At 45.3% G+C, this 24,902-nt stretch overlaps 1 protein-coding gene across 2 annotated transcripts in view; it reads left to right on the top strand.

The window, feature by feature from the left end:
- The first annotated feature begins 22,183 nt into the window (after positions 1–22,183).
- The window catches only part of PRKCE (protein kinase C epsilon), a 480,084-nt gene continuing 477,365 nt past the window's right edge, over positions 22,184–24,902 (top strand). Inside the window, exon 1 of one of the 2 annotated variants that reach the window (XM_036070369.2) lies at positions 22,184–23,389. In XM_036070369.2, the coding sequence (XP_035926262.1) occupies positions 23,042–23,389 (348 nt within the window). In that variant the 5' untranslated portion in view covers positions 22,184–23,041. The remainder of the gene's footprint in view (positions 23,390–24,902) is intronic. The other variant, XM_078056612.1, reaches the window with a different exon arrangement.

Below are 24,902 nucleotides of genomic sequence, written 5' to 3'. Positions count from 1 at the left end.
AGGGAGACAGCAGTTTCTCATGTAGAAAACATGGGTTTAGGAGCCAAACAGACCACAGTGAGTCTTGTTTCTATCACAAGTTATGTGATCATGGGCACATTATGTCCCCTCTGAGACTCAGTTTACCCATATATGAAACATGAATACTGCTACTACCTACCACATACAATTCTTGTAAAAATTGAGTAAGATTGCGTGTGTAAATACCTAATACAGGGCCAGGCTCACAGTGCTTGCACAACAAACATTGGTTCCTTTTCCCCAAACTTTTATTCCTAGCTCTTTGCCAGAATCTTCAACTATCAGTTACCTGGTCGGAGTCACCTGGGGGGAATGAATCTACCAAACGTGTCCTTCTTCTTAAGGAAATTTGAAGGCTCTTGGAGGGCCCTCTGAGTTGTACCCCCAGGAATGAGAAAAATTTGTACTGAACAGTCTACCATACTGTTTCATCTGATTTCCTGGGTCAAAGGGCATGCATCTGAAAGACATGGTCAAAGTGAGGAGTCAGGGTTGAGATGAAATGTGTGACTAGAAGTTATGAGTGTATCTTTGAGTATATACTCATACACAAGGCACAGGCTAACTGGCCTACTTAAGGTCAAAGCCGGGACTCTGAAGAAAAGCTAACCTGTGTAGAGTCGATGAATTCTTCTTTATGACCTGAAGACTTCCCTTTCTTGGTCTTTATTTCATTTAATCACTCAGCAAGCCCATGCCACTTGTCTTAGTTTCCTGTGGCTATACCATAAACTAGGAGGTTTAAAGCACCAGAAATTTTATTATTTCACAGTTCTGGAGGCCAGAATTCTGAAATCAAGGTGTCAACAGGGCCTTACTACATCTGGAGGCTCTAGGGGAGAATACTTCCTTTCCTCTTCTCGCTTTTGGTGGTTGTCCTCATTCTTTGGCTTCCTTGCCTTATGGCCTCATCATTCTAATCTCTGCCTCTGTCTTCACATCACCTTCTTCTCTATGTCAATCTCCCTCTACTTGACTCTTATAAGGATATTTGTCATTGAATTTAGAGCCCACGTGGATAATTCGGGATGTTTCTTCATCTCAGGATCTTTAACTTAATTACATCTGCAATAACCCTTTTTCTAAATAAGGTAACAGTCACAGGCCCAAGGATTAGATTCCAGAAATTAGGAGGTAATCCTATCTTTTGGGGGGGCCATCATGAAACCTCCTTAAACCATCCAAATCCTTGCTGACCAACTGATTCATGACACCATGAGCCCAGGTATAACTCCTTCTTGGTATATTTGCATTATAAATATATTAACCTAAAAGAAAAGGGCAATTCTTAATTTAAAAGGAAAAATAATCACTAATAGTGGTATTTTAGGCACTACTAAGGAACTCTTTCTTTCTTTTCATCATTTTCTTCCTAGAAAGCTCCCCTACTTCTACTTCTCACTGGATAGCTTTGTATTATATGTTCAGTCCTAAAATAATCACAGGTAAGGGGGATGCTTTATATTTCCTGTGGTTGGCTTAGAGCCTTAGACTGATCAGGAATTCACTCCTGGGGCTGGGGAAGTAGGGGAGGACCCAGCCTCTGAGAAACATATAACCTCCCATCAAAAGCAAAATAAAGCAATCTCAGTAAGGAAGTAGGGCTTGGTGGATGGTTGTTGGAAGATAGCCACCACTCCCCTTGTGCCACCCCCTTTCCCACCAGCTGTAGGGCTGACCCCTACCATTCACAGTACTCCACCACACGGAACATACCTACTTGGGGGCACTTGGCTGGAAGGAAGATGAAAAAGAGCATTTAGCATTTCAGAAATGCCAGAGGCTGTGGGAGAAGACCTTTTAATGAATATCAACTGGATCTTTTAAAAAAAATATTCTTTCAAAAGATAGATACCTTGTCATAAGGCAAATAGCCATACATGTTCACTCAGTATTTTTAAATTACCAAAGTTTCAAAGCACCAGGAAAAAAGCTCTTTTCAGAACTCAGAATGTCTCTTTGGAAAAATGATTGGCTATTCAGATATGGCTGAAAAGATGTTAGAGGAAGAAAGACCAAGATATCTGCACTTAAATCAGTTTAGAAAAAAGTAATAATAAATGAGCCTGGAGACTATAGGGAGATTAGCCATATCTTACTTAGCCTGATTTGAACCTGTGACCTGCAGGTAAGGGGTAAACCTTTTTCCTCCAGAGGAAATGTCAAAATGGCAATTTTCATGGAGCAGCCCCTGTCCTTGACTTACCCAGGAACCTCCCTTTCACTACCTCTGTCCTCAGGGAGCTTATATTTGCTTTTGATACAAGCTACACCTTGTGAGGTCCTGTCTTGATTGTTCTTGTCTTGTTATTACTCTTAACTTTCAAATCTACCTCAAATTCCATCAAAGTACAAAGTAGCCTCTGGGCATCTTACCCACTGAGCAGCACTGATAAGAGTTTAAATTCAGGCAGTGGAGCACTGGAGAAAAACTATTGCCTCATTATGCAATTGTACTGCCATGGGATGTATCTTACCTTACTCATGCTATTATGCCAGAGACCTGACAGCCTACTGGAAATGTCTGCCTTGCAGAATTTTTTACTTTTTAAATGAATTGCTTACATTTAAAATTATAAAAATGAAAGAGACAGATTCAAATATTTATTCTGTCTCTCCCACTCCCAGTCTTTCCTCTTCTAGGACTGCAATTACATTATATATAAATAGAGAAGGCTGTTTAAAGTTGTTCCACAGGTCAGTGATGACCTTTTCATTAAAAATATTTTTTTTCACCGTGTGTTTCATTTGGATACTTTTTATTGCTATTCTTCAAATTCACTCAGTTTTTTTCTTCTGTGCTGTCTGATTTGCCATTAATTTAAATGCGGTTTTTCTTCTCAGATATTGTAGTTTATATCACTAGATCTTTGATTTGGGTCTTTTTAATATTATCTATCTCTATTTAACCTTTTGGACATAGGGAATTCAGTTATACTTGTAATGTTTTTGTCTGCTAATTCTAACATCTGTGCCAGTTCTTCATCAGTTTCAATTATTTCAATTTATTTTTCACCTCATTATGGGATACATTTTCTTGCTTCTTTGCATACCTGGTAATTTTTCTCAAGTAGGCTCCACACCCAATGTGAGGCTTGAACCCATGACCCCAAGATCAGGAATTGCACTCCCAGTCGACTAAGCCAGCCAGGCACCCTGCATACCTGGTGATTTTTGATTGGATGCTAGACATTATGAATTTTAACTTGTTGCACAATGGGTATTTTTATTTACCCTTAAATATTCTTAAGCCTTGTTCTGGGGTACAGTTAAGTTAGTTGTAAATAGTTTGATCCCTTTGGGTATTCTTTTAAAATTATTAGGCAGGGCATCTCGGTGGCTCAGTTGGTTAAGCATCTGCCTTTGGCTCAGGTCATGATCCCAGGGTCCTGGGATTGAGTCCCGCGTCAGGCTCCTTGCTCAGCGGGAAGACTGCTTCTCCCCCTCCCTCTGTTCCTCCCCCTGCTTGTGCTCTATCTCTCTCCCTCTATTTATTTATTAAATAAATAAAATCTTTAAAAAATAGAATAAAATAAAATTATTAGGCAGAACTGGAGCAGTGCTCAGTCTAGGGCTAACTTTCCCCACTAATAAGACAAAATCTTTCTTAGTACTCAATGCCCTGTGAATAACGAGGTTTCCCATTCTGGCTGATGGAAAGAGGCACTATTTCTAGCACTGGGCACTATTCCCTCTAATCCTCTCCTGGGGTTCTTTCCCAGGCAGGTAGTTTACCCACACATATATACTAATTGGTGCATGGATGAAAACTTGAGGAGGCCCTCTTTACATATCTTCTCTCTAGTACGTCTCACCTCTCCAGTACTATGTCATATAGCTTTTAGCCACTGTGGTCTCCCAGACTGTCAGCTATACCTCCCCAGCTCAGCAGTCCACCAGGCTCTATCTGGATTCTTCCTCATTGAACTATGGCCTGGAAACTCTCTCAAGGCATTAAGCTGAGTCAGTCATAGGGTTTGCTTTGTTTGTTTCCCATCTCAAAGGGATCACTCTTCATTATTGCCTGACATCAAGCATCTTAAAAAAAAAATCATTGCTTCATATATTTTGTCCTTCTTATGATTGTTTTGATGGATAGATAAATTCTGTCTTTGTTATTCTTAGTTGGAAGTGGAAGTTTTTCTCTTCTTAAATTTCATTATTTATTTATATTTCACATAATAAAATAATACATGTTTAAAATTCATTAAAAAGTAAATCTACAGGGGTGCTTGGGTGGCTCAGTCGTTTAAGCATCTGGCTCTTGATCTCAGCTCAGGTCGTGATCTCGGGGTCATGGGATTGAGTCCCACATCAGGCTCCATGCTGGGCATGGAGACTGCCTGGGATTCTCTCTCTCCCCCTCTCCCTCTGCCCCTTACCTCATGCCCCACTTGCACTGTGTGTGTCTCGCTCTCAAAAATAAAGTATCTATAAAGGTCGGTACTTCCAGTTCAGGGTAGATGGAGTAAGTAATTTAAAAACTAGACAGAATGCTTGGAGAAGCCATCTGAAGACTGTCTGAAAAGTAAATGATAGCAGACATATGTGGGAAGGAAACCAGAACCAAAAGTACTAATGACCTGGTGATGAGTTCTCTTTTTTCTTTTCCATATCTCCTGGTCTGGATTCAAACAAAGACCAAATCCCCAAACTGTACCAGCCATGTCCCAAGGAAAACATCTTTCTGGTTTGAGGAGCACAAAAGGGGACAGATCTGAATAGTACAGCAAAGACTATGAGAGTTGAACAGACATTGAAACATAGCCCATAGAAGACAATTTGGAACTTGCACCCTGACCTTAACAGGCTTATTGACTATTAAAACAGGCAAGTAAACAAAAAATTTATATTCTCCATGGGACTTAAATGAAACACAGAACCTTATAATATGATATTTAAAATGTCAATTCAAATGTTTTGGATCCAATTCAAAATTACTCAACTTATGAAGAATCAGGAATAGCTCCATAACTAACAAAGGAAAAGACAACTGATAGACACCAATCTGTAGATGATGCAGATGTTGGAATTATCAAAGACTTTAAGGGACGATTTTATTTATGTTCCAATAAGTAAGTACTGGAACAATGGAAAAACCTTGAAACAAATGGAAAGACCAAAAAAAAAAACAACAAAAAAAATCTCAGCAGAGAAATAAAAGTATTGAAAAAGAACCAAATGGAGTTTTTAGAACTGAAAAACACAATAAGCAAAAAAAAATTTTTAATTTAAAAATCACTTGAGAAGATCAGTAGCAGAGTGGGAAGGACAGAAGAGACAATCAATGATCTTGAAGAGATTAATAGAAATTATCCAATCTTGAAAATAATCAAAGAGGAAATTTCAAGGGAAATTGGAAAATATTTTGAAACATTAGGAGACATTAGAAGATATTTTGAACTAAATGAAAATTAAAATACACCATGTTAAGGTGTATGAGCTACATTTAAAGCAATGCTGAGAGAGAAATCTTTAGTACTAAATGCTTAAATTAGATGATAAGAGAAAGAAAACTACACATGGATATCCCTCATGAATGTAGATGTAAGAATCTTCAACAAAGTATTAACAAATAAAATATAGCAATATATAAAAAACATAATACATCACGACCAAGTGGAATGTATTCCAAGAAGATAAGGCTAGTTCAACATTTAAAAATCAAATCAATGTAGTCCACCATATTAACAGACTAAAGAAAAAGAAATGATCATGTTAACTGATGCAGAAAAAAAAGCACTTGACAAATTCTAATATTCATTTATTCATTTATGACAAAGAAAAAAATCTCAGCAACCTGGGAACTGGCACATCCTTAATAAAGTGTATCTATAAAAACCTACCTCTTCCTTAAGAACAAGAAAAAGGCAAGTACATCCACTCTCATGATCCCTGTTCAACATTCTTCTTGAAGTCTAGTGCAATTAAGCCTGGACAAAAGAAATAAAAGGCATATTGTAAAGGAAGAAAGAAAAGTGTCCCTATTTGCAAATGATATGATTGCTTACATAGGAAGGCCCGAGAATTTACAAAAAAATTTCTGAAACTGATAATTGAGTTTAGAAGGTTGTAGAATACAAGAGCAACATACAAAAATCAATAGTATATCTATATACCAGCAATGAGCAAGTGAAAAGTGAATTTTTAAAAATACCACCTATAAGGCCTCCAAAATAAGTGATACTTAGGTATAAATCTAAGAAAACATGTGTAAGATTTGTATGCTAAAAACTAAAAAACACTGATGAAAGAAATCAAAGTAGCTCTAAATAAGAGAAATACTGTGTTCATAAATCAGAACACTTATATAGTTAAGTATTAATTCTCCCCAAACAAGAGTTGCCAGATTTAGGAAAAAAACATTTCAGGATGCCAAATTAAATTTGAATTTTAGATAAACAATAAATAATTTTTAGTATAATTATGTTCCATGCAATATTGGGGATGTTATAATGCTAAATATTCATTTGTTTTTTATCTTAAATTTAAACTTAACTGGACGTCCTGTCTATTATCTGGCAACCCTATAGGACCCAATTGATTTTAGAGACTTAATGCAATAACAGGACTTTTTGTAGATATAGGGAGGCTGATTCTAAAATGTATGTGAAAAGGCAAAAGATCTAGAATAACCAAAATAATTTTGGAAAAGAAAAACAGGGTTTGAGGACTCACACTATTCAATTTTAAAACTTAATCTAAAGATAAACAATCAAGATAATGCAGTATTGGTGAATGTTTAGACCTAAATAAAATAGACCTGTGGAGAAAAATAAGAGAGTCCAGAAATAGATCATCACAAATACGATCAATTGATTTTTTAAGATAGATTGTTTTATTAAGATAAAATTCACATCTATAAAGTTTACTTTTTTCACCATTTTAAAGTGGACAATTCATGATCAATTGATTTTTGACAAAGGTAGGAAGACAATTCAGTGGATAAAGGATAGTCCTTTCAACAAATAAAACAACTAGACGTCTATATGCAAAAAAAATGAACTTCAACCTATACATCAGAGTATTTTATAGAAAATTTAACCTCAAATGGATCACAGATGTACATGTAAAATCAAAGAGTAAAATTTACATTTAAAAAAAAATAGGAGGGGCGCCTGGGTGGCTCAGTCGTTGACCGTCTGCCTTCAGCTCAGGTCATGATCCCAGCTCCTGGGATCAAGCCCCGCATCGGGCTCCCTGCTCCGTGGGCAGCCTGCTTCTCCCTCTCCCACTCCCCCTGCTTGTGCTCCTTCTCTCGCTGTGTCTCTCTCTGTCAAATAAATAAATAAAATCTTTTAAAAAATTTAAAAAATAAATAAATAATAAATCATAGGAGAAAAAGACTGTGACCTTGAGTTAGGCAAAGAGTTCTTAGAAATAAAAAAAAAATGACCCATAAAAGAAAAAAAAAGTGATGAATTGGCCTTCATCAAAATTGAAACTTTTTTTCTGCAGAAGACATTGTTAAGAGAATTATAAACTTGGAGCAAATATTAACAAATCACAAATCCAACAAAGGACTTGTATCCAGAATACATAAATAAACTTCAAAACTCAACAGTAAGAGAACAACCCAGTTTAAAAAATAGGCAAAAGGTCTGAATACACTTCACCAAAGAAGACATACCATGGCTGATAAGCACATGAAAAGATGCTCAACCTCATTAGTCATTATGAAAGTGCAAATTAAGACCACAAATACCCCTATACACCTATTCGAATGACAGAAGAGTGGAACAGCAGGCAGAATGCTGGTGGGGATGCCGAATGGCTGGAACCCTCAGATACTGCCAGCGGGAATGCACAATGGTACAGACACTCTGAAAACAGTTTGGCAGTGGTTTTTTTTTTTTTTATTTTTAATTTTCTTTTTAAATTGTTGTTGCCGCTGTGGGTGACAGGTGGTAGCTATGGCAGTTTCTTATAAAGTTAAGTGTATATTTATTATATAATCCAGGAATCCCACTCCTAGATAATTACTCTTAAGAACTGAAAACTATACACGAACGTTTATGGCAGCTTTATTCGGATTTACCAAAAAACTGGGAACACCCTAAATGCCCTTCAATGAGTGAATGGCTAAATAAAACATAGTATACCTTTTCTTTTTTTTTTTTTTAAGATTTTATTTATTTAGTTGAAAGAGACGGAGACAGCGAGAGCAGGAACACAAGCAGAGGGGAGTGGGAGAGGGAGAACAGGCTTCCCGCTGGGCAGGGAGCCCGATGTGGGACTCGATCCCAGGACCCTGGGATCATGACCTGAGCTGAAGGCAGATGCTTAACAACTGAGCCACCCAGGTGCCCAAAACATAGTATACCTTTTCAATGGATCACTACACCGCGAGAAAAAGGAGCAAATTATTGATGCACTCAACAACATGGATGAAGGTCAAAGACATTCTGCTAAATGAAAGCAACCAGTCTCAGAAGGTTACATATTGTATAGTTCCGTTTACGTGATATTTTGGAAAAGGCAACACTATAGAGATGAAGACTGGATCAGTAGTTGCCAGAGCTTAGGCATGGGAAGCAATTTCACTACCAGAGGTAAAACAAGGGAATTCAGAGCAGGTAATAGAACTGTTCCGTATTTTTACTGGGGTGATGGTTATACAAATCTGTATGTGTGTTAAAACTCATAGAAGTGTACACACATACACACACGCACACATTTTACTCTTTGTAAATAAAAAGGATGCATATATTGAAGATGTGTGCCCAAATGTTTAAAATGTTAAAGATGCACCATCAAAAAGTTTGGAAGTGTTTTGGAGTGGAAGCAGACCCCTCATTTTACAGTTGGAGAAACTGAGGCCAGAAAGTGAAAGTAACTTAAAGCCAAAAAAATATATGAAGCAACCATTGAGAGTGTATTTTCTCTTGGGAACTCTGTTGCCTGTCTCACCCCAAGCCTACCCAGCCAGGTTTAATGTGGCTCTTTTAATTAAGGCAGTTTCTAAATTCAGAGTTTTCTGTAACAGACAGAATAGAATCATGGTTATATGTGCAAGTTAAAATTGGTATGAATGAAAAACATACATATCCTATTTTATAGAGTGTGCCGTCAGCACGGTCCCAGGTCCTGATGGACAGACCTACGGCTATTAGGGAAGATGTTTGCAGGATGCCAGAGGCTGTAAGACAAACAAACAAATAAATTGGTGGACGCTGGATCTAGACCACTTGTGTCTGAAGCCAGGCCGTACTACCTAATAGTGGTGGGACCCGGGGTACATTGCTTAGGTTTTCTCCATCTCCATTGCTTCATCTGTAACCTGCACCCCAATGTTATGTACTGGTAGGAGATTTTAAAAAACCTCACCAGCAATTATAGTATGACACAGTACTTTTCTTGGATTATAAGATGTTAAAATGTGATTTTAAAAAACAAAACAAAACAAAAGCGTGTCTTAGAATTGGAGATACATGGTAATGCTTATTCTACTGGGTTGTTTTGGTGATTAAAAAAAAAAAGTTGTTAAAATTAATGCCTGGCACACAGTCCTCAATGAATAGTTGTTCGCTATCATTATGATTATATTGTTGTTATTATTACCATTACTACTATTACTATTTTAAGAAATGAATAGCAGAACTTGCATTGTAATAAATTGTAAGATGCCCCTCCCACTCCATTCTGCCTTCTGCCTGCCCCACCCACTTTGCTGTTGAATTTTCAAGCTTTGGCACATGCAAACACAGAATGTGTGGACGTCACTGGAGGAAAAACATGAGAAACATTTACCACTTCTCAATTCTTGTGAGAGAACAACCACAACGACACTCTACATGTTGTGTTGGCAAAGGTCATCTCTTGCATTGGCATGTAGACTGGTTCCCATGAGATGAGGGAGTCAGAGTGGGAACTTGAACTAACGGAGCAGTGTGTGTGTCATTCTGGCCCTGAAGGACGGGGGACAGGAAGCCGTGTGTAAGGTGGCAGGAGCATGGACCCAGCCTGCATTTCTGGGTTTGCCACTTGCCAGCCGTGACATGTGGCCATCTCAGTTTCAGTTTCTTCTCTGTGAGACGGAGAGAAATAATGACTACTTTACAGCCACTGAGGGGTATACGTAAATTAGAGTTCCAGGTAGGTTAAAGCGTTGGAAAACTCAACCATGGCTGCAAAAGGAAGCTGGTTAACCACATGATTTCTTTGCTTATTATTTATATTTTTATTCAAGTTCCTTGAATTTGTCTTGCAGTTCTCTATCTTATTGTAGGAAGGAGCAGTGTATAGGGGGATACCCCAGACCTGGTCCCAGGGCCATTCTTTTTTTCTTTTCCCCTTTTTTTTTTTTTAGAGAGGGAGGGAGAGGGGGGTGGGGAGCAGAGGGAGAGATAATCTTCAGCAGGCTCCACGCCCAGTGCAGAACCCAATGTAGGGCTCGATCTCACAACCCTGAGATCATGATTTGAGCTGAAATCAAGAGTCGGACGCTTAACTGACTGAGCCACCCAGGTACCCCTCAGGGTCATTCTTATTGGGGTGCTGGGCCCAGCGCAAATTCCTTTGTGTGCTTGGACCCTTCACCCAAACTTTGTTGTTCAGGAGCTACCTGGTTAAAAGGCTCTAAGTAGCCTTGGGGGAACTGTCAGTGCTAGAGATAAAAAGGATTAAAAATGAATTGTTTCTTAGGGCGTGAGTATATAAAGAAACTTCCTGAGAAGTACTCAGTGCCAGGTACTGTACCTATCTGTAATACAATATCCATTGTTATTCTAGAAAGTAGTTGTTACAAACTCCTTGTTACATTTGAATAAACCAGGTCCCATTGAGAGGCAGGTGATATGCCCCAGATCCTATAAACAAAGTCCCTGAGCTTCCAGGCTGGATTCCACCCCACGTGGCACTATGCTGAAGTGACAGGCACTTAATACCAGCCCATTCAGATTGCCCAGGTGACAGTGCTGAAGGTTCCTAATGAGAACCACTGGTCTGCTAAGCACTAGCTAAAGATCCTTTCTTCCTTTCATTCTTTCATTTAACACCTGTCTATTGAGAGTCTTGCCTGTGCTCTAGATCCAGGAATACAACCCTGAATCTGGGAGTTCGCAGAATAATGGGAAAGACCACAAGTAGACCTGGGCTTCATGTGGCCCAAAACTTAAACAATTTGAAAAGCCCACTTTAGGAAAAGGAAAATAAAATTAGCAAAAGGGTCTTGGAAGGAGCAAGGAAGGGTGCTGAAGCTGAAGCTGTATTAGCTTCCCTACAATTCTGCCTTTGCGGGAAACCAACAGGCAGACCTGCACTGACAATTACATATAATCAGGGCTGATGGGGGAGCAGAGGAGTCTCTTGGGAGATATGCCATCTAAGCTGAGACCCCCTTCCCCAGATGGGGCAGGGAGCCCTGGCAGAGGGAATAACGGGGAACAGGATCCGGGTGAGGGAAAGAAGCTGCCACAGTTTTCAGGGAGTGAGGAGAAAAGCATCTTTTCTCCTTCCTTCACTAGACCCCAAGGCACCAGGGTCCCTCCCAAAGTGCAGGGCCCTGAGTTGCCACATCCTAGAGGTTAATAGGACTTGCCCCAGGCAGGGTTTCTGCCTTTCCTCCCAGCTGCTTGGGAAATGTCAGGTCCCAGGAGAAGGGGCCCAGGCTTGGCATCTGCACTCTAAGAACACAAGCCTGCATTGGCATTTGTAGAAATAAAACAATCCAGAAAAGCTTCCTTTGTCAGAGGTTGACCTGAGGTGCAACAGGTTCCAAGCAAGAAAAGATAGGAGAAGGGAGGAAGGAGAAGTAGAGAGAGGCTGGCTTTTAAAATAAAATCCTTCAGTGAGATAAAAACTTGAGAGACATCTATCCTAACCCAGAGGGGGCTAAAGTTAGTACCCCCTTTAAAAGCAATCAGCAGGGTGCTCTAGTAGCTCTAAGTTTCAAAGGTGATGTTCTGAATACCCTCATTTCCTCTCCGTGCAGCCAGTGCCCTCCCGGCTCCACCACGATTCGAATGTACCCCTGCCAGGACTCCTTCAACCCTCACAATCCCGGGCAGAGAGTGGATGGAATGACTTGCACGTTGGAGCCCGTGTCTCCATGCAGCCCGCCAGCTGGAATAGCAGCCTGTGTCCTGCAGGGCAATGAGGCCTGAGAGGTTCAGTTTCCCCAGGAAACTCCAGAACAGCCGCCCCCCTCCCCCCGCTATGCCTTGACTACCACACAGAAAAGGTTGATAATGTTGGTCATCCTAGGGAAGCCCCTTCTAGGCAACCAGGTTTTGCTCTGGGCTCTGCTCCTGTGTGCGCTTCACCTTCTCTGAGTTACTTTTTCTTCTCAGTTACCCCATCTGTAAAATGGGAATAATGATACTTGTCCTGAACTTGTGGTTGAGAAGGGAGCAATAAAGGGGGGATAGATCTAAAAGCTCCCTAGGAAGTTCAGAATACAGAATATTATAACATTTGAAGTCTCTGCTTGGTGCTCACTCGCCACCCCACGCTTTCACCCCACGCTGCACTGCAGCATCTCCTGAAGGGCTGACCCTGACCAAGTTCACTTGCGGGTTGAGAATGGACCTTTCTCCCAGGAAACAATAGGTGATGTCTCCTGCCATGTCACACCTGCACCAAAGATGAGAGCAACCTGGCATTGTAATGGGCAGGGAGGAGGGGCTGAAGAGCATGTCCTCTCTGGACACCTGTAGCTCAGCACACTGCTCTCTTTCTCCTGCTTCATCACCCTTCTCTTGGCCCATACCTGCACCTGTGTCTTTTTTCACAGCTGCAGCGTCCTTGTAGCTCTTTTTCACACATCAGATGGGAAAAGAATGAGGAAAACGGAGAGGAGATCACATTTGCATGGATGGTTAACCCAAGTGGAGCGTCCTAATCTCCAGCAAAGGGAGAAAGGACCAACTGTGAGCTGCTGCCCTCTGTTCACCAAAAAGCCATGCTCTCCTCTTCTTCCTGGCTCTTGAACGGACTATGTTTCCCAGCTTCCCTTGCAGTCATATGTGGCCGTGTGACTAAGTCATAGCCAGTGGGATGTGGGTGACCTCGCCCATAACAACCTTCCAGGCTCCATGCTCCTCCATGATCTTTTTTCTTTCTGGATGTTTCCATTGGCTTCAACCCCCAAAGTGACTGTGGAAGCCTGAGGAGACAGAGCCACCCTTTGACCTGTTCACTCACTCAATACTGTTAGGTGAGCAAGAAATAACCATCCGTTGTGTTTGAGCTTTTATACATTGGGTTATACCTGTTGGAACGGTTAGTCAACCCTAATTCATACAGAGCAGAATAGCGCACAAATCCTGCCACCTCCAGGAAGCCCATGCTGATCTCTTCCTTCTTTTACCTCTATTTCTCTATCAGTTGCTACCTTGTATTGCTATTTAATGGAATGTTAACTAAACTTTAGACTAGGGACTCATGTTTCTCTATTTTATGTCATGTCTAGCAAAGAGATGCTTAATAGTCATTAGATAAAACTTCCCTCCGTGCATTTAGTGGGCAGTCCTTCCCCCAGGAATGCCCTTTCCCTTTTTCTCTGCCTCTGATATTCTACCCGCCATTCCATTTCCAATTTCCATCTCGCTCCCTTCTTGGGGGCTTCTCTTACTATTCCACGCCACAATGATCTTTCCTTCCTTCAACGTTTACTGCGCCTCAGGTCACAGTTTCATTGAGACAACTTTTGCATTAAATGTCTTAGCATTCTGCAGTATAACCGTAAAATAATGATGCATTTAAGCGATGAGCAAAGGACCAAGAAAAGGAGAGAAACTGGAAAGGAGAAGTCAAGGAGGCAGGAAGAAAATTTTGGAGAGCTCAGATGTCATGGAAACCAAGGGGAGAGAGCATTTCAAGGAGGGAGAGGAAACAGCATAAGCTGGTGCCAAAAAAGTGGTTAAGTACACTGGGGGACTCCACAAACGGGCTTAGCAGGGTGGAAATGATTGGTCCCCTCGAGAGGTGTCTCAGTGAGCCTCAGCACCTGGGCTCGGGCTTAGATGGGATGGAGAGGAAGAAAAGGAGATAGGGAGCATACATAACTATTAAGGAGTTTAGGGAGGAGAAGAGGTTTGAGAGGTGGCCAGAGAGAAATCTGAGGTGAGGCAGGGAGTGAGATGTTTTTTAGGATGGGTGAGTCTCACTGATGGGAAAGAATGGCAGAGAGGGGGAGGTTGAGGAAGAGGATGAGAGGTGGCCAGCTGCAGAGTCCCTGAGAAGTAGGGCTGGGTAATGACACAGGCGGGGGCCTGGGCTGGGGGGACCTGCTTCCATGACAACTGGTGGGATGGAGGTAGGACACTCATCCCTTCTTCCTTCCTAAGTGGTTGTGGGGTTAGGTGGCAGAAAGTCAAGTAAGCCCCGGGCTGATGGCTTCGGTGTTTTGTCAGAAAAGGAAACCAAGTGATCTGCTGGAACGAGAGGAGCAACCTCTGGGGGGCCCCAATTCTCTACCACTCCCAATTGTCCCCCGTCTGGGGGTGACAGTAGGGTTCCTCGGCCATCTTTCATAGCCTTCACCTCAGCTTCAGGAGCTGATCTGCAGTGTGACATCAGGAAAAAGTTGGGGTGGGTCCCTGGGGCCTGTCTGGAGATAACATTCCTTTAACTTCAAGTTCTACCTTCTCTAAATCCTTCACTGCTTCTCCTTCATTGTTCTTCCTGGACCCAGCATGGATTTAACTGGCAAATGGATGGCCTGTTGTTCTGATGCAGTGATAGGAACAGAAGTCTTCGTTTTGAGAAGCTTAGTTCGTTAAAAAAAATTTTTTTTTTGAAAGACTCAGCATTGTTTTTTCATAAGGCAGGTGCTCCCTGACTGCGTTTGTCCCCTGCTCATGATGGGCATGTGGATAAAGCCAGTGGTCCCATGCCACGAGGTCGGCCCCTGAAACTATCTCCATAGCTTGTCAAGTAATCCTAGTGCTCCCAGCTTTTGGAGCCCGGCTGGGCGCGCTCGCGTCCGCCAGAGGGCGCCGTCGGCTCGCAGAGCCCGCCTTGGTGGCCCTGGGTCTGGAGGTGCGGCCGCGAGGCTGCCCGTTCACTTTATCACTTCATCCCCCGTTGCGGTGGAGTGCAGCGAGCCAACCATCGCCAAGGCGCTCATCTGTGCAGGCAAGAGAGAGGCTAACAAGATTTGTGACACTCTTCTTATTTCAAAGTGTCATCCTTGTGACAAGTATTTATAGAGCACAGGGTAGTACCTATTCCCGTCCAAGATCCTGGAGACTAAGTGTCGAGATGAATCATACTGTATCTCCAAACTTAAAGACCTTTCAGGGAAGTGGCAGAATTAAGACAGGTCCCAAATAAAAAACAAAACAAAACTGTAGTTCGGGCAGAGATCAGGGCTATGAGAAGTGAGGGGGAAGTGGTGGGATGGTTCAGAGAGGAGGATCTATAGCTTCAGCTAGGGGGAATAGGACTGGGACAGGGAGGGGTTGGGCCTTAAAAGAGAGAAGGATTTGCCACCTTGCATCACATCTTGGTTGCAACAGAAACTGTGAATTTAACTAATTCTGGTTGTATATCTGTTATACCTAAATGATTATTACCAGTGATGACAAGGCAATATTCCCTGCCCTGGGGAACTAGCTCTTTAACCTTGAAAGGTAAATTAGAAGTAGAGATGGATTGACCTAATGTCCAGAATGGGTTAGAGATATATAACCTAATCTGAACAGTCAGATTAAAAAAACCCCCAAAAAACAAAAAGAAAAACGTGTGTGGGGGGGGAGGGGGGTGCCTGGGTGGTTCAGTTGGTCGAGCATGTGACTTTTGATCTCAGGGTCATGAGTTAGAGTGCCACGTAGGACGTGGAGCCTACTTAAAATTAAAAATTAAAAAAAAAAGGTTTCACTGAACAGAAAGATCAGTCCTTCTGCTAATTGATGAATTAGCCACAGGAGCTTGCAGAAACAGCTGTTACACTTGGTACAGGTATCATTAAATCATACACCAAAGATACATCTAATTGGTGTTAGGAGACAAGATGCAAAAGTAGAGAAGCTGAGGAACAATAAAGTCCTTTTGTTTTAGGGACTCTGTTTACAAGTATCCCCAAAACCTAAGGAAGAACTCTGTGAATATCACAGTCCCCCGAGAATTATTACAAGTCTATAATATCCTATTGCGCTGAGGCCAGGTAAGTTTGGAACCAATACATTAAAACACACCTGGACCTTTGATTTACAGAAATTTCGTTTCCAAGGTATTAAAGTGTAATTGGGGTTCTTATCATTAAGTGGCATTGCATTGGTTCTAGTGTGGCCACGTAGGAAAAGCAGTAAACTCCAACTAGGAAGCGTTAAGAGTTTATTTTAGACCTCTAATTAGTGCTTTCTTTGGTTATTGTTAAAAATTCTCTTGTGTGGCATGTTAGTTAACCTCTCTAGCTCTTAGTTTCCTCATTTAATAGAGGAATTTAATAATAAGAGAGAATATAGATCAGGTCATCTCCCAAATCTTGCCGCGTGTAACAAACGAGTCCTAGTTCTGTTGTGTCCAAATGCCCCCTTAGGGCTGACTTGGTTCTGAGGTCGCTTGAAGGACCTACAGGTCCTGTGAGGTTAGACGTATTGAGGGAAGGGGAGAGGGGCTTAGGTGGCTGCTAGTTCTGATACGGGCTGGATTCTCTGTGTCATCTGAAGTCCTCCGCATGCAGTGGCCCAGGGCCATGGGGCATCAAACAGTTTCCCTCTGATTGTGATTGTTGTTACCTCTACATTTCTATAGCCCTTTCCGGCTGTGCCATTTCTCTCTCATGTATTATATGCTGCCTTGAGTCATCTTTCTGCACCTGATACTTGAGGACAGGGTCTATGGAATTCTTCATTGTTCTTCACCAAACAGTCCAGACTCCTCACCCCTGTACATGGGGGAACATCCCAGGCCCCTGGTGGTTGGGGGAGAGAGGCCATGTGACTGGTTCTAGCTAACAACTAGTGAGCAGAAGTGAGTATCGTTTAGCACATCCAGTGGACTAGTTAGTTGTCTGGGTAAGACCCTCTAGAGGTTCTTTTGCTTGCTGCCTGTGACCAGCTAAGTTCCAGATAGTGACTTTTCTGTTGGTCTGGTTGCAGGAGCAAGAATGATACTGAGGCAGAGCAGAGCTCCCAGCCAACCTGCCATGGATTTAGAGCAGTGTGAGGAGAAACTTGTTATTTTAAGACCATGGGATATGGGGACTGTTTATTACAGCAGCATGACCTGGCCCAGTCCGACTAATAAAGGGTCACTGTGTGTCATCATCTTTGCTTCCCCAGTGCTCCAAATGACGTCGCACTCAATACCAACTGCTAAATAAATGACTTCCTGTCTCCCCCACTGGAGTAGGAATCATCCATATATCTATTTGTCCTCCCTAGAGCACCTGCCCCAGGATTGTGAACATAGCAGGTGCTTAGCAAGACCCATGGATTAATTTATATACTTAAAAGTCCCAAGATGCAGGGTGCCTGGGTGGCTCAGTCAGTTAAGCGTCTGACTTCTGCTCAGGTCATGATCTCAGGGTCCTTGGACTGAGCCCTGCACTGGGCTCCCTGCTCAGTGGGAAGTCTGCTTGTCCCTCTCCCTCTGCTCTTCCCCCTGCTCATGTTCATGCTGGCTCTCTCTCTCTCTGAAATAAATAAATAAAATCTTTAAGAAAAAAAAAAAAGTCCCAAGATGCAGATCAACATCACAGCCAAAGATGCGGTATGTGATGTTACTTTCCATACGGTGCTTGAGAGAGTGGGATGCAGGGTCAAAGAACTGAGGAGGGAGGGGCAGCAGGCCATCTCCTGCCTGCATCCACCTTTAAGGTCTATGGGATTACCTCTGATCCTTCCAGCTCTTTGCAGGGTGTGAGTGAAGCTTGGTCTCTGGGTCACCTAAACGGAGTTCAAAGCAGAGTCAGGGCCAAAATAAGAAGACAGGGCAGGCCAGACATAGGCCAGCAACCAGAGGGAGGAGCTAGGGTGGGGTTAGCAGTGGGGCTGGAACGCAGGCGGGGCTCGGCCAGGCAGGGCCAACAGAACTCTGGAAGGTTTTCTGTGTCATTGTGCTGCTGCGTATTCCATCACATGGCCCAGGTGGTTGAATTCTGTTCCACGGAGCATGTGTGGAATGGATGACAGTCCCTGACCAGGCCGACCTTTGCAGAAGCCATTACCATTCTATAAATGGCACCCACCAGCACAGCAGCGAGGACATGAATACTGATATGCTAGTCTAAGGTTCCGACACCCCCTCTCTGCTGCTTCAACCCATGGCAACAATATCCACGCATGTTTCTTTTTGATTAGAGTAAATCATCTTCAGGTGTGGATCTTCTAGCTCTTTAACATCCTGTCTTGGGGTGAGTCTTCTGGGGGGTAAATGGCAGAAGAGAAACCTATCCATCCCTGCAAAATTGCTTTTTTAAGGTATTAACTCTGGTTATGCTCTTCCCGACCTTAGAATGATCAGTGTCTGACAAGGAAAAAATTCAAACTCATTTACAGGCTCCCCAGAGTCTTAATGATCCCATCCAACCTACCTCACCTCCTCTTCCTGCCTGCCAACATGCCAGGTCCTCCTGATGGCTGACTCATCTCACTCAGCCGTCCCCTTACCTACTTGTGCTCTGCATACCCTATTCCCATTGCCTCCAGTGCCCTTCCCTCTCCTCTTTGCCTATTGGAAAGTCTAGACCTGCTGGGTGATGCCTTCCCAGGCAAACCCAGGCAAGGGGTGAGTCTGCCTTTGTGCTCTCACTCTCAGAGAGGCTGGTGCACCCCTACCTACACCTACTGCAGTACTTAATCATGTGGCCCTGGGGACTCTTGCTCAATCAGTCCTTTTCCCCCATGAGCTTAATTTTTAAAGCACCCTCTTGGTCATCTTTGTTAAATTCTGATATCATCATTCTTCCTTCCCCTCTCCCAAAGATCACAAAATAACTAGGCCATAGTTGGAATCCAAAGGGCATCTTACTCAATGTCAATGCCAATCTCCGTCCTATCTTTCAGGACTGCATACATGGGCCAAGAGAAGGATAAAGTAGGCAAAGGTTATTGATTGGAATTTTACTTTCTAAACTTGCCTACCTCTAAGGGCTTGTTTTTCTTTTCATGTGAATCTGGAGCAAAGGGTTATTTTAGACAGCCCACCCCCCCCGCCCCCAATCCTCCCTTTCAAGTAAATTTAAGGGTTTTCCCTAAACAAGCTCACATCTGGCGTATCCATGGTGATCCTGGAGAATACAGATTTTTGTTCGGCTAAGTCGGAGAGTAAGAAGGTGATATTTATTCAGAAATAAGGATGTAATAAGAGCAGGAATTTAGGAATGTTTGCAATGTAACGTACCACCATTCTCCCTTTATATTTAAATATTCATTCAGTACAACACAGGCAGTGTGTTTGGTGAGATCTTTTCATCACTCCACCCCCCCACCCCTTTTTAGACTTGTAATTAAAAGGCGGACACTTGTGATGAGCACCGGGTGTTGTATGGAAGTGTTGAATCACTATATTGTACACCTGAAACTAAGATTACACTGTATGCTAACTAACTGGAATTTAAATAAAAACTTAAAAAATGGTTAAAACCCACAAAAAAAGGTGAGGTTACACTGGTGTTGGTTGCATCTGAGAATCGCAGCCTGATTATTCACATGGTGTAACAAACAGCCTGCTAAGAGGCAGATGCTGTGCTCCTGTGGGGCAGAAGGAAGTGTATTGGAAGGTTGTAGGTTATTGGTTTTAAGAATGCTTAACCACTGAGATGGCAATAGACCTGATTTATATGTATCTGGGAAGTTTTGTCTGGGTAGGGGTGGAATATGGTATTATGCAAAAAGTTCAAGTTCAGCGTGCCCTTTCAGCGTGCCCTTAATTCTAAACTTACTTCCCGTGTAACACATTGAAGAGGAGGGATTTGGGCCAATGTTTTCCAATCCTGTGTACTTCTCTGTTTGCCTGGTAATCTCACTTAGAGAAAGAGTACGGAGAAGGTATGAAACACTTATGGATCCCTAAATTCATGAAATCCTTGCCTTTCTAGACTCCTCAACAGGGCTGGGGCTAGGGTGAGGCAAATGGAGCACTCATCTCAGGTACAGAATTTCAGGGGTACCTATCAACTTGGTAACCTAAATATTTTAATGCAACATTTAAAATTATTTAAATTTTGGATATGTTCATCCATTTTTACATTAATTTAGATTTTAAAAAATATTGCATTAAAGTATTACTCATTTTGATTACTGCGCTCATTGGTACCCCTTAAATTTGGCCTCTCTGTCAAGTATTTCAGCTCTGTTACTCGCTCTGCTGCCCAAATGAATTTTCAGAAGCTCTAGCCCTATTTGCCATTGCCGTCCATCACATGCCCCCTGAAGGGGGAAACAAGTTTAATAAGAATAGAATGGTGGAAAAAATTCTGATGATCAAAGACATAATAAAAATTGAACAGCAGTGAGATGTCCCACTTGCGCTTTGTCCAACTGACAGATTCTAAAACACACTTCCCGCTGGTGGGAGTGACCATGTAAGGCATCACTTTCATACGTATCCTGACTTTTTACATTCGGAAGAGCTCAGTTGTCCCCAAGACTGCATTTTAGCACTCTCCACCCAGCTGCCCCATTCAACAGGGCGGGCTGGGACAAATGACAGGATCAGGGAGAGCAGCGACTGCAGGCCTTAGGAGAGGATCACCCCGGGACTTTCTGATCCTTTTTGCGACCTGTGTGCCGCGCTTGGTATCCAGTTGTTTCAGGGGACTGCCTCCTTCCTCGCCTTTAATCCTTTTTAAGCCTTTAAGCCACAGGCAGTGATAACCTTTTCCACTGAGAAAATGTAATCGAGAGGTGGGTTTTAAATTTTGGTCTACACTAACCAAACCCGCCAGATAAAAGACTCCGTTTATCACGATTCCTACAAAGTCCCTGACTGGGCTCGGCACACGCGGGAGGGCCGAGGTTTGCTTTTTCCCTGTGCACAGCGTCCTGCTCGCAGGTTGCGGGAGATGACCTCTTCCCAGCCCAGTCCTTCGGCTATAGCAGCCAGGGCCGCGCCCAGGGCCTCCGCGCTCTCCGCCCCGCCCTCCCAGGTTCGCGTCCCCAGGCGCGGGGCCGTCCCTCGCGGGGCCGCCTACCCCGTCCCCGGCTCCCCGCGGAGGAAATTCTTCCCCAGCAGCCCAAGGCTCGCCTCACGTGATCAGCCGCCGCGGCTTCCAGCGAGAGTTTAAAGGTTATGGAGGAAATTAGCACGGACACAGTCACTCGCCCCCCAGAGGGCGCGCCCCGTTTTCCCGCAGCTCGGACGGCCGCTGTCAGCGCGCTGATCAGAGGCCTGTCCCCCAAAAGGGCACAGACGAGGTCCAGAGTAAATATGAAGTCACTTTGTAAAAACTAAACAAAGACAAATAGAGCCGAGCTTCTACTAAGCTTTCACTTGTCAACAAGTTCTCGCGGCCCGAGAAGTCCAGGACATGTCCCCAAGGGGGAGAATGCCCGCAAAGCAAGGGAGGAGCGAATGAGTGTTTAAAAACTCACACACCGAGCCTCGCACGCCCCTCCCTTCCTCCCCTCCCCCACCGCGGCGGAGCAGAGCGGCTCCGGACAGAATGACAGACAGACGGGCCAATACTCCCCAGGCTGCCCTCGCCGGCCTCGGTCCGAGTGGGGGTGGGGCTGGGGGAGGGTCCCGAGTCCCCTCCCGCAGGGCGACCCCCGCCACTGCCCCATCTCCGGCTCTACGAGGGGGTTTTGGCCGGGAAGCGCGGGGAGCTGCGCGGTCCGCGGGTCTCCCGGTGGAGACCAGAGACGGGGTGTCCACAATCCCGCAGCAAACGCACCGCCGCCCGCAACGCCGCGGCTCCCCGGGGTTCCGCGCCGGTCCCCGCTCGGCTCCCCCGCCCTCCGCCGCGACCCGGCAGGCTCGCCCTCTGCGTCGTCCTCTCCTCGGCTCACTTTTCCCGTATTGCTCCCCCAACAGGCAAAACTTTCTATTTCCCCAAACACAGGAGCGCGCGCGCGCGTGCACACACACACACACACACACACACACACACACACACACACTGACGTCTTTTGCGCATTTCCTGCATTAGAGGGAGGGAGACTCGCTCGCACACCGACGGAGGGAGAAGAGACCGAGGGGGAGAGCGGGCGGGCGGGCGGCGAGCGAGCGGCAGCCGAGAGCGGGGACGCGGGGAGCCCGGCGGGCGGGCGCCGGCGCCCGGGAGGTGGGGCCGCGCCGAGTCGCAGTCCCGGCCCCGCCGCCGCCGCGCTGCGCACCGCCCGGTGCCGGCCTGCGCCCCGAGCCCGAGCGGCGGCCACCCCGACTCCCGAGCCCGCGCGGATGTGAGATTCCGGGCTCCTGGCGCCTCCGGATCGCCGACCGCCGCGCCGCGCGGCTTCGCCCAAGAGGAGGCGGCCGGGCTGGCTGTGTGGCTTGTGGATTTTTTAAAAAATTTGGCTCCGAGGAGGACCATTTCCTCTCGACATGCATCCCTCCGGATAGACTGAACATCCCTCGATCCATCCCCCGCCCCGCGCGGTCAGCGGCAGGCGCTGGGTGTGCGAAGAGGATCCGGGTTGAAATCTGCGCCCCCGGTTCTCGTCCCCGCCCCGTCCCACATCCCCCTCCCCCTCCCGGAGTCGAAATTTCCCGGGGATTATGTTTCGGAAAGGTAGGTAAGCGCCGGGCGCGGCGCCCGCGTCCCCGCAGCCCGGACCCGGAGAGCCAGCGAAGCGGCGACACAGCCCCCGCGGCTTGCCGCGAAGCCGACAGCTCGTCTCCTCTTCTGGGGGTGCTGCTGGTGGTAGGGGGGGAGAGACTTGCTCCAAACACGGACGTCCCCCAGCTCTCCCCCCCTCCCTGTTTTCCGTTAGGAACCCGGCGGGGAAATACATGCACTCGCTGAGAATCGCCCGCGCCAGGGCACAACGCTACAAGGTGTAGGGACAGTGTGGGGTGGGGTGAGAGGGGACCCAGGATTCCCCGTGGCTCAGAGCGCCAGGGCGTCGGTTCTTCATTCCTGCCCTCGGGGCGGACGGAGTGACCCCGGCCCCCACTCCCCGCCCCGACCATGGTAGTGTTCAATGGCCTTCTTAAGATCAAAATCTGCGAGGCCGTGAGCTTGAAGCCCACAGCCTGGTCGCTGCGCCATGCGGTGGGACCCCGGCCGCAGACTTTCCTTCTCGACCCCTACATCGCCCTCAACGTGGACGACTCGCGCATCGGCCAAACGGCCACCAAGCAGAAGACCAACAGCCCGGCCTGGCACGACGAGTTCGTCACCGATGTGTGCAACGGGCGCAAGATAGAGCTGGCCGTCTTCCACGATGCCCCCATCGGCTACGACGACTTCGTGGCCAACTGCACCATCCAGTTTGAGGAGCTGCTGCAGAACGGGAGCCGGCACTTCGAGGACTGGGTGAGTCGGGCGCTTCCCGGTCCGGGAGCCCCGCTGTGGGGTCCCAGGGAAGCACTCACGGCCTTGGCATTGGTCATGGGGCGCCGAGACTTATTGCCATCTGGGGTGTGTGTGTGTCTGTGTCTCAGTTGCCTCGGGGAAGCATACTCCATTTCGTAGTTGAGGAGAAGTAGGCACTGGGGCAACGAAGAGGAGACTTGGAAAGAGGGTAAGTAAGGCCCTCTGCCCCCTCCAGACAACGGGTGCGACAGGGAGCTCGCAATCTGGGAGAGCCCCCAGCCACTGGTGCTGAAGGTTGGCAGAGAAGCCGGTGCCTTCCGCAGGAGCGTGGTGGGCTGGCTGTGTGTGATTGTGTGTGGGTGGGTTCCTCCGTCCTTGGAGAGGCACGTGGAGCCCTAGACTGAGGGCTTCTTGCACGTCCTGGCTTTGTCCTGTGCCGCGGAGTGAAGAGCTGCTTTATTTTTCCCTCCAGGAGGAAGCTAGCTTGTTTCTATTCTGTTGCATGGTGGTTAGCTCATCTTCTGACATACAGGGAGAAAAATGTGTTCTCCTCGAGGATGTCTCCCCCAGGATCCCAGCAACATAAGCCAAGCTTGTTTTGCCCCATGCATCGCCCGTGCATCCAGAATGAGTGTTGTATCTTAAAAAGTGGTTCTGCTTGTGAGAAATTGGAAGTCAGTGCTTTGAATCCTACTTAAAGTTACTCGATTTCCCTGTGTTGATTTTCAAGATGCTGTGCAATGAGATATTGCTAAGTCTGACATTGAGTTAATTGATTACACTGTCAGAATACTAGGGACTTGGAAATAGGCCTTCCTTGTCCAGGTACTGTAAACCGAATGCATTCAACCTTGGCAGCCAAAGAGGCAGGGAGAGCCAGGCAGGGAGAGCCAACCTTCTTTTAGCTCTTTTAGGAAGGAAGGTGTTAAATTAGGAAATGGATTTCGGTGTTTTCTGATTTGCTCCATGTTTCCACCAAGAGCAGGTGTGGCTCTGGGTACATATGTTTTCAGGGTTCTTTGGTGGATACAAAAAGAGACATCTCATGGAGAAACATAGAGGAATCCCCCTTCTAATGATTGGAAACAGACCACTTCATGATTGTCCTAGGGCCAGAGGCTGCATATGAACCACCTAGGCATGTCACCTTACATATTTTTTTAAAAGGAGATAGAGTCTTAGACAAAAATAGGAAAAAAGCCTCTTCTCTCTCTGCTCACGCTGTGATGTAGTCTGCCCAAAACCATGGTTACGGGGCTTACAGGGAAGCTCCAACAAACCATACCAAGTACAACCCTGGGAGGTTTGCGGCTTACATTTTGTGGAGCAGGTGAACCTTTATGGAATTCCAGAGAACACCATGCCATTCCATTCCATTTCATTCACCGATGCCCCTTCCTTCTGCCTGCCTCCCACCGCCAGAGTTCCCACTCACTCCTCATTTCCTTTCCACACGTGGGCTCTTTGACTCAGGAGAGTAGTGAGCTGAAGGGATAACTAGTTTCAGGGCCAG

The sequence above is a fragment of the Halichoerus grypus genome, chromosome 10 (assembly GCF_964656455.1).
Source record: "Halichoerus grypus chromosome 10, mHalGry1.hap1.1, whole genome shotgun sequence".
Classification (NCBI taxonomy): Eukaryota; Metazoa; Chordata; class Mammalia; order Carnivora; family Phocidae; genus Halichoerus; species Halichoerus grypus.
The sequence above is the reverse complement of the archived record's forward strand: the minus strand, read 5'-3'. Positions and strand labels throughout refer to the sequence as shown.